Source organism: Panulirus ornatus, chromosome 48 (genome assembly GCF_036320965.1).
Source record: "Panulirus ornatus isolate Po-2019 chromosome 48, ASM3632096v1, whole genome shotgun sequence".
NCBI classification, from domain to species: Eukaryota; Metazoa; Arthropoda; class Malacostraca; order Decapoda; family Palinuridae; genus Panulirus; species Panulirus ornatus.
In genome coordinates this window covers 16,044,883-16,057,504 of record NC_092271.1, presented here as the reverse complement: position 1 = coordinate 16,057,504, position 12,622 = coordinate 16,044,883, and the positions used below count along the sequence as shown (strand labels likewise).

The following is a 12,622-nucleotide window of genomic DNA, read 5'->3' as shown; positions in this document are numbered from 1 at the left end:
CGACCCCGGTATACCACATCATTCCACTTCACTCTATTCCTTGCACGCTTTTCACCCTCCTGCATGTTCAGGCCCCGATCACTCAGAATCTTTTTCACTCCATCTTTCCACCTCCAGTTTGGTCTCCCACTTCTCCTCGTTCCCTCCACCTCTGACACATATATCCTCTTTGTCAATCTTTCCTCACTCATTCTCTCCATATGACCAAACCATTTCAAAACACCCTCTTCTGCTCTCTCAACCACACTCTTTTTATTACCACACATCTCTCTCACCCTTTCATTACTTACTCGATCAAACCACCTCACACCACATATTGTCCTCAAACATCTCATTTCCAGCACATTTACCCTCCTCAGCACAAATCTATCTATAGCCCACGACTCGCAACCATATAACATTGTTGGAACCACTATTCCTTCAAACATACCCATTTTTGCTTTCCAAGATAACGTTCTCGACTTCCACACATTCTTCAACGCTCCCAGAACTTTCACCCCCTCCCCCATCCTAAGATTCACTTCCGCTTCCATGGTTCCATCCGCTGCCAAATCCACTCCCAGATATCTAAAACACTTCACTTCCTCCAGTTTTTCTCCATTCAGACTTACTTCCCAATTGACATGTCCCTCAACCCTACTGTACCTAATGACCTTGCTCTTATTCACATTTACTCTCAGCTTACTTCTTTCACACACTTTACCAATCTCAGTCACCACTTTCTGCAGTTTCTCACCCAAATCAGCCACCAGCGCTGTATCATCAGCGAACAACAACTGACTCACTTCCCACGCTCTCTCATCGACAACAGACTGCATACTTGCCCCTCTTTCCAAAACTCTTGCATTCACCTCCTTAACAACCTCATCCATAAACAAATTAAACAACCATGGAGACATCACGCACCCCTGCCGCAAACCAACACTCACTGAGAACCAATCAGATATATATATATATATATATATATATATATATATATATATATATATATATATATATATATATATATATATATATATATATATATTATCCCTGGGGATAGGGGAGAAAGAATACTTCCCACGTATTTCCTGCGTATCGTAGAAGGCTACATAAAGGGGAGGGAGCGGGTGGCTGGAAATCCTCCCCTCTCGTTTTTTTTTTTTTTTTTAGTTTTCCAAAAGATGGAACAGAGAAGGGGGCCAGGTGAGGATATTCCCTGTAAGGCCGAGTCCTCTGTTCTTAACGCTACCTCGCTAACGCGGGAAATGGCGAATAGTATGAGTGTGAACCAATGGGGCCTTTGTTGTCTTCCTAGCGCCACATCGCGCACATGAGGGGGAGGGGGTTGTTATTACATGTGTGGCGGGGTGGCGATGGGAATGAATAAAAGCAGACAGTATGAATTATGTACATGTGTATATATGTATATGTCTGTGTGTATATATATATGTATACGTTGAGATGTATAGGTATGTATATTTGCGTGAGTGGACGTGTATATGGGTGGGTTGGGCCATTCTTTCGTCTGTTTCCATGCGCTACCTCGCTAACGTGGGAGACAGCGACAAAGCACAATAAAAATAAAAAAATAAATGATATATATATATATATATATATATATATATATATATATATATATATATATATATATATATATATATAAAACAACTGCATTAAAACTGGCAATGACAGTAAATATGTGATTATGGCTGATAGGGTTTTCCTTCATCTGTACGAAAAAGGACAATTTCCATGATGACACAATTCACAGATTACTAAAAAGATTCACGCAGTAGTACACCCTTGTGCAGAACGTTCTTAGGTCATACAATGTGATGTTCACAGAGTGTATATGATCTCTCCAGTACTTTTATAGTTCGAGATGAAAGCCAAGTTGTTGCTTCAGACGACTGGCGGGTGGAGGGGAGGCGAGCACGGTGGTAGACGTGGGATTGCTGTTCTCCCAGGGACAACCAGCACAGCATCACCTCCTCCAGGGGCTCTGGGGCGATGTGAGGTTCTCTTGCCGCGCCCTCATCCTCTATATAGGCACCAACTACAACACTCTCCTGTTCAGGTTACTACATTGTTACGGTTTTCTTGGAAAGAGTTTTTCAAATACGCTCCGAAACAAGATATGATTTATTGTCTTTAAATGTTTTATTTTTACTTAAATCATGTTCAAATTCGTCCATCTACCGCTTTACCCACTGTCCATTTATCACTTTACATAAAAATATGCTGTCAGCTTTGTAGATATTTCTTTGACAGCACACAAAACTTAATGTTACATTTTGAAAATTTACATTATGATGATTGTTTACTTCCTTTCTGTCAGCCTTTTATAGTTCGCTTTGGCCTGGGTAAGTCACCCTGAGAAAAGAGCTCCTACCAGACAAACACCTAGCAAATCTAACTACAACTTCTGCCGATAGCAAATGCTGCATGAACTGTACCGTCTGATTACAACGATATCTTTACAGAATTCCTCATGTAGTGAACCTAGACAATAACACTAATTCCCAAATCTAGAATAAATTGTCATACAGTATATTCTTTAACAGGTTCCTGGAGTGGTCTGAATTGTGGCTGTGGCCGGAGACGTCCGTAGGTGGTGGTGGGTACAAGGACAGGGATGGAGAGCGTCCTCCTTCATTCAAGTCTTCGCAATACCGTCCACTTGCTGTACCTGGCCCTAGTAATACTCCTCCGTCAGAAGTTACCAGTCAACACATGGCTAAGGAAGGGAACCTCACAGCAAGGTAATGATAGTCAACAATAAGAGGTGGCTTTAAAGATAGACACCCGTAGGAAGGTCTTCCTGTAGACATCCACTGTGTGTGCAGGTGTTGGGAGGCGTAAGGCACGTACTTCACCCTCTTCCTGCCCGAGGGTGATGCCCAGTAACTGGTTCAGGTACCACCACTCACCATATTGCGGTAGGTAGACCGTTCCATGAGAGGTAAGTACCTCCAGCCACCATATTTTCATAAGGGGGCTGGCCAGGTACCTCCAATCACAGTGCTGCCACAGATGGACTGGCCCATGAGTGGCAGATACCTCCACCCACCATGTTGCCGCAGGTGGACAGCACTATTAGAGTCCTGATTTTATCTCGCTTTCATAATGACAACCGATTGTAAATCATATGTAACTTCATGTGTTAATTCCACTCCCTCACAGCCAGAACAGAGTAACTTGAATTCCACTCCCTCACAGCCAGACCAGAGTAACTTGAATTCCACTCCCTCACAGCCAGACCAGAGTAACTTGCATTATGAGGAAAACATTTAGGATGCAGCTGTCACTATCGAGGGATTGATCCTCATGTTCATATTCACATGTCTTTATTGCGGAAGATAATAACAAAGGGTAGAAATACCACATGTGCATATTTAGTACATCAGTATTAAGTTTTTTTTGGATAATTTGCATTTAGTATGACTTCATAATGTTGATATGAAACATAGTTACATTTACCAGAAGGAAGACTTCGTGTGGAGATCTACCGTCGATGTCTGTACTGCAACAGAGGAGAGATGGGCGTCCACAGTGTCCAACAGTGGAACCTGTCCTCTCGTGTCCCATTGGAACACAACCTCTTCCCTGGTACGTCATCTGTAGGAAAATACTTATTCTTTGATTTCATTTATGAAAGATTCCTACATCTAGAGATACGTATATTTCTCGGCCTCAGAACAGGCTTACGTGGTACCTCTTCCAATCTGCCATCTAACTCACAGTATTCATCTGATGAAATGCACTTTTATTATTTTCTTGAAATCCTCACTTTTAATGCAGAATACCAGCTCGTAGCAAGACTTGCCACATTCTCAATTATGAACACTCATTTTACCGGTCATCAGGTATCAGTTTCACAGTAAACAGGCAGAACAGAATTAATGGAGTGGATCACAAACCAATTAAGAACGTTTTACGTCAAATCTCATGCAGTGCTCAATGCTTTGATTATGCAGTAAGAATGTTCTATATATGTTCTTTGTGTAATGCTTGATTTACAGTAACTTACATTTATAAGCCAGTAAGCCATCATTTTATCATTCATTCGCATCACTGATGAGCCTATAGCTATCTATCACAATCTCAATCTATACAAAAGAAACCCTAGGGGTCGTCTCACTGAAACAAACATATCATAACTTCAAATATATACCTTTGGAACACTTGTAATAAATTTCTGAGGTCTACTCTATTTACAAAGATATAATCTAAATTTCCTCCAAAAATTATAGAAAATCACCCCGTATGGTTGCTTTAAGTTGAAATGTCAGAGCTTTAAGTCTGTTTTCCTTTTTCTAATAATGATAAATGACGCGGTATCATTTATGTCCCTTTTTGCTTTATGTTGTAAAAGATTGATTAAGATAAAAAAAAGAAATTCATATAATTAAGTGTGAAAGAATGTAAAGAGTTTTAGGTTTGTCCCGAATGAAACCTTTTTCCACTAACAAACTGCAAACTTACAATAGTTACTCAAAATTTTAACATTTTCTTTAATGGAGCTTGAAATTATTACAGAAAACGAAACGCCCTTTACGAGCGGATCTCCAACAAGCCGGGCCAAAATATAACAAATGCAGATACGAAATACAACTTATTGCTAATTGGAAGATGGCTAGTGCATTCTGTCCGTAAATCATGGTCAAGTATAGTATGATTCACACGTACTACACTGTAATAAAGCTTCTTGTTCCAGCTGACTGACTTTGCAATAATTTTGTATATTCATCCTCCATATATTCCAGATAGACCTGAGAACTTCATGGGACACACTCTCAAGATAGTAACGCTACCGTACTCCATATACGTCCTCTATGAGAAGAACAGCGAGGACCCTAACGGCCCCGTATCGCCACGGGACTCCCTAGACATCCGCATGATAGACGCCATCGCTGCTCAGCTCAACCTCACGTATGTGAAACTAATAACCTCCGAGGAATACGACTGATTTGAGTGTATGCAGTTATCCTTCATCGTTCCGTCAAATGAATAACTTAAGATACATTTGCATTTTGATGAAGTTCATTTTTTCATGCAAGGAAAAATAGAAATGTTCTTGATTGCAGAGTTTTGTTTTTATCCAGAATGGTTGGTCAAAGCTGCTCAGGTTCCACAGTTTAAGTCATCTTATTTGCGTAGAGATGAACTTAGTACAGATGAAGGTGAGTATTTTGAATGAATAGCTTAGTTATTCATGATATCCTTGAGTTTATTAGATGTAATGAATGGCAAAGTGAGGTAGTATTCTGTGTTACTACTGATTAACTTCAGGTACGAGATCCGGGAACCACTGGATGGCAAGTGGGGTGTACCATTGGCCAACGGTAGTTGGACGGGCATCGTCGGAACCCTCCATCGCCAGCAGGCGGACCTTAGCCTAGACCTGACGCAGACAGCATCACGGACGGAGGTCATATCCTTCACCAGGGTATACGCTCATGAACCCATGATTATAGTGTCATTAAAACCAGGTGTTCTGCCACGGCATCTGGCTCTCTTGAGGCCACTTACAGGTTAGGAAAGTCTACTTTTCTTTGTTGAAATAGTTTACATTTTTGGTAAAGATTAGAATTAGAGACCTTGCATATGTATTGTATACATTGCGGTTCTACTAAGATGAATTTAGATAGGATGTATATATTGTGATCTCTGTCACCTGAATAATGTCTCCCTCTAAAATATCCGGAAGAGCTGCGGCAGGACATGGGAAGTAAGGTAGGTGTAGGTGGGACTCGTATAGACAGTAAATCGGTAATTTCGTCCTCAGTAGATCCGATGCCTGTCGTCATTTCATTCTGCCATGCTTTCTGTTTGTCCATAATCTCACCCACATCTTTTCACGTATTCTTACCCATGCACCGTTGTTTTGTTATTTGTGAATATCCCAAACCGTCTCAGAAACTTTAGTATCATTAGTGTGTATGATAGAAAGAGTTGTACTATGTCGTGGCGGAAAACGAATATCTTGTGCATCTAACATAATAGAAACTTTTGAGCAGTTTAGAAGAAGAAATACTTTAAAAATATTTAGACCAATTGTCATTCCTTTAGCCTAGATAGTAATTCTATTCACAGTAAATTTCAGATTTTTCGTTCCAGGATTATGACGCTAATCTTCACCATTATCAAATCATGTTCACGCTGATCATCCCCCTTTTATACTAATAATAGTTCATAAAGACATTAAAATGTTCTGTCCATGGAAAACACCGACAGCCTCAACTTCACCTCATCTTTTGGTACGTCAAAAATCACATTAACCCAAGAGTTTTAGCCAACTCGTAAGACATTACTCAATATGTCAGGTCTCTGTAACAGCAAAAACATATGGAAACTTTATGGTACATAGTCAGACAGCTTAGCAACAACAAAAAGTGAATGACTGAATGAATTTCTCAAGAATAGAAAACAATAATTATTCATAGATAAGTAATTTATGTAATAGAAAGCAACTTTTTGTCAATTTCTGAACGAGAGTAGTAGTAAAGAGGTAGTAAAAGCTTTGCGGAAGATGAAAGCCGGCAAGGCAGCAGGTTTGGATGGTATTGCAGTGGAATTTATTAAAAAAAGGGGGTGACTGTATTGTTGACTGTTTGGTAAGGTTATTTAATGTATGTATGACTCATGGTGAGGTGCCTGAGGATTGGCGGAATGCGTGCACAGTGCCATTGTACAAAGGCAAAGGGGATAAGAGTGAGTGCTCAAATTACAGAGGTATAAGTTTGTTGAGTATTCCAGGTAAATTATATGGGAGGATATTGATTGAGAGGGTGAAGGCATGTACAGAGCATCAGATTGGGGAAGAGCAGTGTGGTTTCAGAAGTGGAAGAGGATGTGTGGATCAGGTGTTTGCTTTGAAGAATGTATGTGAGAAATACTTAGAAAAGCAAATGGATTTGTATGTAGCATTTATGGATCTGGAGAAGGCATATGATAGAGTGGATAGAGATGCTCTGTGGAAGGTATTAAGAATATATGGTGTGGGAGGCAAGTTGTTAGAAGCAGTGAAAAGTTTTTGTCGAGGATGTAAGGCATGTGTACGTGTAGGAAGAGAGGAAAGTGATTGGTTCTCAGTGAATGTAGGTTTGCGGCAGGGGTGTGTGATGTCTCCATGGTTGTTTAATTTGTTTATGGATGGGGTTGTTAGGGAGGTAAATGCAAGAGTTTTGGAAAGAGGGGCAAGTATGATGTCTGTTGTGGATGAGAGAGCTTGGGAAGTGAGTCAGTTGTTGTTCGCTGATGATACAGCGCTGGTGGCTGATTCATGTGAGAAACTGCAGAAGCTGGTGACTGAGTTTGGTAAAGTGTGTGAAAGAAGAAAGTTAAGAGTAAATGTGAATAAGAGCAAGGTTATTAGGTACAGTAGGGTTGAGGGTCAAGTCAATTGGGAGGTAAGTTTGAATGGATAAAAACTGGAGGAAGTAAAGTGTTTTAGATATCTGGGAGTGGATCTAGCAGCGGATGGAACCATGGAAGCGGAAGTGAATCATAGGGTGGGGGAGGGGGCGAAAATCTTGGGAGCCTTGAAGAATGTGTGGAAGTCGAGAACATTATCTCGGAAAGCAAAAATGGGTATGTTTGAAGGAATAGTGGTTCCAACAATGTTGTATGGTTGCGAGGTGTGGGCTATGGATAGAGTTGTGCGCAGAAGGGTGGATGTGCTGGAAATGAGATGTTTGAGGACAATGTGTGGTGTGAGGTGGTTTGATCGAGTAAGTAACGTAAGGGTAAGAGAGATATGTGGAAATAAAAAGAGCGTGGTTGAGAGAGCAGAAGAGGGTGTTTTGAAATGGTTTGGGCACATGGAGAGAATGAGTGAGGAAAGATTGACCAAGAGGATATATGTGTCGGCGGTGGAGGGAACGAGGAGAAGTGGGAGACCAAATTGGAGGTGGAAAGATGGAGTGAAAAAGATTTTGTGTGGTCGGGGCCTGAACATGCAGGAGGGTGAAAGGAGGGCAAGGAATAGAGTGAATTGGATCGATGTGGTATACCGGGGTTGACGTGCTGTCAGTGGATTGAATCAGGGCATGTGAAGCGTCTGGGGTAAACCATGGAAAGTTGTGTGGGGCCTGGATGTGGAAAGGGAGCTGTGGTTTCGGGCTTTATTGCATGACAGCTAGAGACTGAGTGTGAACGAATGGGGCCTTTGTTGTCTTTTCCTAGTGCTACATCGCACACATGAGGAGGAGGGGGATGTTATTCCATGTGTGGCGAGGTGGCTATGGGAATAAATAAAGGCAGACAGTATGAATTATGTACATGTGTATATATGTATATGTCTGTGTGTGTATAGATATATGTGTACATTGAGATGTATAGGTATGTATATTTGCGTGTGTGGACGTGTATGTATATACATGTGTATGTGGGTGGGTTGGGCCATTCTTTCGTCTGTTTTCCTTGCGCTACCTCGCTAACGCGGGAGATAGCGACAAAGCAAAATAATAAAAATATGATATATATATATATATATATATATATATATATATATATATATATATATATATATATATATATATATGTATATGGTAAATACCAAGATCTTATCCATGAGTACCTCCTACTTCATAACCCCGCATTGACGTTTATATATCATGACATACTTCCAGATATACATGAAGAATCCTAAGGTACGTGATAGCTTCTGATATGACAGTGCAAAATACTTACATGATTGCATCACAGTATTAGAAGGTACATGGTATGTCGTGAGAGAACAACTTCAGAAAATGCTCAACACTAGACACACACTCAGTATCCTCTCCTATCCTGCAAAAAGTGTCTCGTGTAATAGTTAGAAGATATACATATTACATGAGCCTCATTGATCTTTTTTTTTTTTCCAGGAGAGCTCTGGGTGTTGATTGCTGCAAGTACATTTGTCTTTGGTGTCGTGCTGTGGTTACTACAGAGGGTGTGGTCATCGCTGTCGGGTGAGCGTAGCCTGGGGCTGGGCTCCACCATCTTCTACAGCTGGGGTGTGTTGCTGGAGGACCCGCCCACTGACCCACCCGCTAATGTCTCCGGCAGGGTAAGAACATTGTCAACCTTCATGTTTACATGAGTTTACATGAGACAGAGTACAGGAGGCCTGATTGGCCTCAACTGGGTTGCTTGGTTGAAAGAAAAAAAAAAAAAAGATTACCTGACAAGAAAATGCAATTACGCTCGGCAGCTTTTTAAGCCAACACCGACTCCCCGCTTTCTAGTGTCTCCATTATCGCTGTTGTTTATACAGTTTATTTCTGGCGCTTTTCTCTGAGTATACCTGAATTTACAAAAAGAAGCTTTTTCCCACGTCCGTACTACATCTTTTAGCTTTGAGTTATATCCCATTTGTTCGTGGTTTCCTTTCTCAAACTTGTTCAGAATTTTGAACATTTGGATTAAATCGCCGATTAGTCTCCTTTTTTTTTTTTTTTTTAAGGGAGAGGAGATCCAATCGTTTTAGCCTCTTCATATGCCAGATTTCTAAGGGATGGATCGGTTTTGTCGCGCGTCTTTGTACTTGCTCTAATTTTTCCTAGTAATCTTTTTTGTTTGGGGGCCAAAACTGGACTGCATATTCAAGGTGTGGTCTTACAAGAGTATCATAAAGTGTGAGAATTGTTTCTGGTGTCTTGTAATCTATGCTCTTGGCTATGAAACAACATTTAATTGTCTTTTTTACTACAGCTTGACTTTGTTTAGTGTACTTCAGATTGTTGCTAATGACAACGCCAAGGTTCTCTTTTTCATCTATCTTACTTTGAGAGTTACCGAATAGTTTGCAGTCGTAACGAATATTCTAGTCTCCAAAGTGCATAACTTTACACTTGTTTACATCAAATTTCATTTACCATCTGTCTGACCACTCTGCCAGTAAGTTAAGATCTCTTTGAATCATTTCGCAGTCCCGCCTGTTTACAGCTCTACCTCCTAGTTTAGTATCGTCATCATTAATGTATATTATGAAAAGAATTCGGCCGAGGACCGACCCATGTGGCACATCACTCGTTACGTCTAGCCAATCTGAGGCTTCGCCGTTAAATACTACACGCTGCTTTCTTCCGGTACGCTAGTCTCTGATCCATGTAGACCTCACCGATTCCCTGTGCTTTGAGTTTATGTCCCTTGTGAGGTACTTTATTGGAATCCTTTTGGAAATCTGAATGTACTACTACATCGTACGGTAGTGTTTCGTCCGAATTCTGATGAATAACTAAAAGATTCCAGCAAATTCGTCAAGCAGATCTATTGCGGAAACCCTGTTGGTTGTCCGGTTGTCCAGTATAATTTTGTGCTCCAGAAACGTGACAATTTTATTTCGCATTATCTTTTCTGTCTTTTCGCTTAACACTGACATAAGGTTAATTGGGCGATAGTTCAAGGCACGCTTTTTGTCTCCTCTTTATATATAGGAGTAACATTTGCTAGTTTCCAGTCAGTTAGCACCTGACCACCCGATAGAGATTTGATGAATATTTTTGTTATGGGGTATATCAGCTATCTCTTGACCCTTAAAAATCTTGGAGCTACGTTATCTAGGCCGTTGGATTTGTTAGCATTTAATTGGTCCAGTATTCAAGTACTTCAGAGTTCTTTATTTCTCTAACCTTCAACTCCTCTTCATCAGATCCTTGAAACATTTTCATTGGTTGCGGTATTCGGGATGTTTTTTCAATCGTGAATACGGAGTTGAATGAATAATTCAGTATGGTAGTCATTTCCTTGTAGTCGGTAGTTAGTGTCATGTTCGTTTTGTAATGGTCCAGTTCCTTAGTTTACTGTCTTCCTTTGTCTTATATGTTCGAAGAATGCCTTAGGATCATTCTTAACTTTCAAGGAAATTCTTTTTTCTTCCTCGCGTTTACTCTGTTTAATGACCTTCTAACACTCTCTTTGGATTTTGAATAATTCCTGGTGATTCTCATCGGTTCCCATTGGTTTGAATTTCTTCAATGTTTTCTTCTTTTGACGAATTAGTCCATCTCTTCCTATTCATCCATGATGGTTTTAGAGTATTGCAAGTTCTCTTCATAATTCATGGAATATGTTTATTTTCAATCTCGAGTTGTATGATTTTAGAATTATTCCTTATTCCCTCTACTGTGTAAACGTCAAGAAGTTTTGTCCAATTGGTATTGCGAATTTCGTGTCTAATGTTTTCAAAATTTGCTCGCCTGTAAACTGGGATCAAGAGTTTGTTGTCATTTATTTCATGATTTAAATCTAACCTAATCAAACTGTGATCGCTGTTTGACAAATTTTCGCCTACTTCGCAAGAGTTGATTAAGTTTGTGTTAAAAGAAAAAGAAATCTCATGTGAAATGAAAAACATCTTGGTGTTATCAATAAACTAAAATCATGCATCACTTGAATTAATCATCTATCAGTATTTCTTGAAACTTAAGGACTGCTCGCCTTTTTACTATCATTTCTCCCCGGGTAGTTTAGGTCAGATTTCATCTTTTTAATAAGTTTTCTCCCTAGAGCTTCATCTTATCTCTTAAATAAGTTCTCTCTCTAGTGCTCCAGCAATATCTGATTTATTTTCCCTAACTCTATCCATAACTATCGTCTCTCCCCTTTCTCATTTACTACTAACCCATCTGTATTTGTATACATAATGTTCAATCTGAAATTCCTGTCACATAACGGCAAACAGTACACCACTGTCGAGGACCTCTCCGTCTCCAGAAGGAACTCACTTTTCTTGCGCAGGCAGAAGCTCCGTTAGCGGTAACTTAGGGCTACATTATGATTATCAGCAATATAAAGGATGTGTTGTTACGTAACTACAGAAGCGTTCTTTCACAAACTTTTCATCAGTTCATTGGAAACGATTTTTTTCTATTACACGTATACACGAAAATGATGTAAAAGATTGATATGCAAACACGGCACAAGGCTTTGTAGCGTTCCAAATGAATGTCCCTGTACTCGGCAGATGTTGATGGGGTTATGGTTGCTGTCAAGTATAGTCATCGGAACAGCCTATCGCTCGTCCCTCATTGCACATCTCGCTGTCCAAGACAAGTTTCTACCCATCAACTCTTTCGAAGATATTCTAAGTCGAGATGGCTGGTCCTGGGGCTCTCATCGCATAGGGGGAACAACATTCCTTTATTTCAACCAGAGCTCTGATCCCGTTATCCAAGAAATATACAAAAAGGTGCAGGTAAATGAAGTGTATCCATTTAGAGATGACTTTATTTGAATTTTCTCAGTAAATCTTACAGAAACTAACGAAGTTAGATGCTCTGTGTAATCCAGATATTCAGTCTGAACTTTCTATCATATCTTTTATGATTTAGATATTCATATTTGATGAGTACGCTTTTGAAGTACTTGTTCAGTAATCGGGAATAAATGCTGATTCATGCACGGGGGAACTTCCTGCTGTTGACTGGGGATTAACGTAAATACTTCCTTGGTCAACCGTGAAATTATATTAGTACCAAAGATTCACATCTTAAGGTATGATAGTTTGTAATTCCACACGATGTCTCAACGAATATCCATCAGGATGAACACTTTGAGGAACAGCAAAGTCTATGCCACCTTGGATCTGAAGATACTGGCAGAAATGTATTGCAAGTAAAGTTCTCCGTGAAGATCGCAATTTTTCCATGAT

General features: G+C 40.0%; 1 protein-coding gene across 1 annotated transcript in view; it reads left to right on the top strand.

Moving 5' to 3' along the window:
• LOC139763980 (glutamate receptor ionotropic, kainate 4-like) overlaps positions 1–12,621 on the top strand; it is a 31,446-nt gene extending 18,825 nt beyond the window's left edge. Inside the window, exons 2-9 of the mRNA XM_071690455.1 lie at positions 2,547–2,744; positions 3,166–3,175; positions 3,453–3,591; positions 4,749–4,914; positions 5,275–5,516; positions 8,853–9,037; positions 11,936–12,166; positions 12,514–12,621. Of these exons, the coding sequence (XP_071546556.1) occupies positions 2,547–2,744; positions 3,166–3,175; positions 3,453–3,591; positions 4,749–4,914; positions 5,275–5,516; positions 8,853–9,037; positions 11,936–12,166; positions 12,514–12,621 (1,279 nt within the window). The remainder of the gene's footprint in view (positions 1–2,546; positions 2,745–3,165; positions 3,176–3,452; positions 3,592–4,748; positions 4,915–5,274; positions 5,517–8,852; positions 9,038–11,935; positions 12,167–12,513) is intronic.
• Position 12,622: the final 1 nt, after the last annotated feature.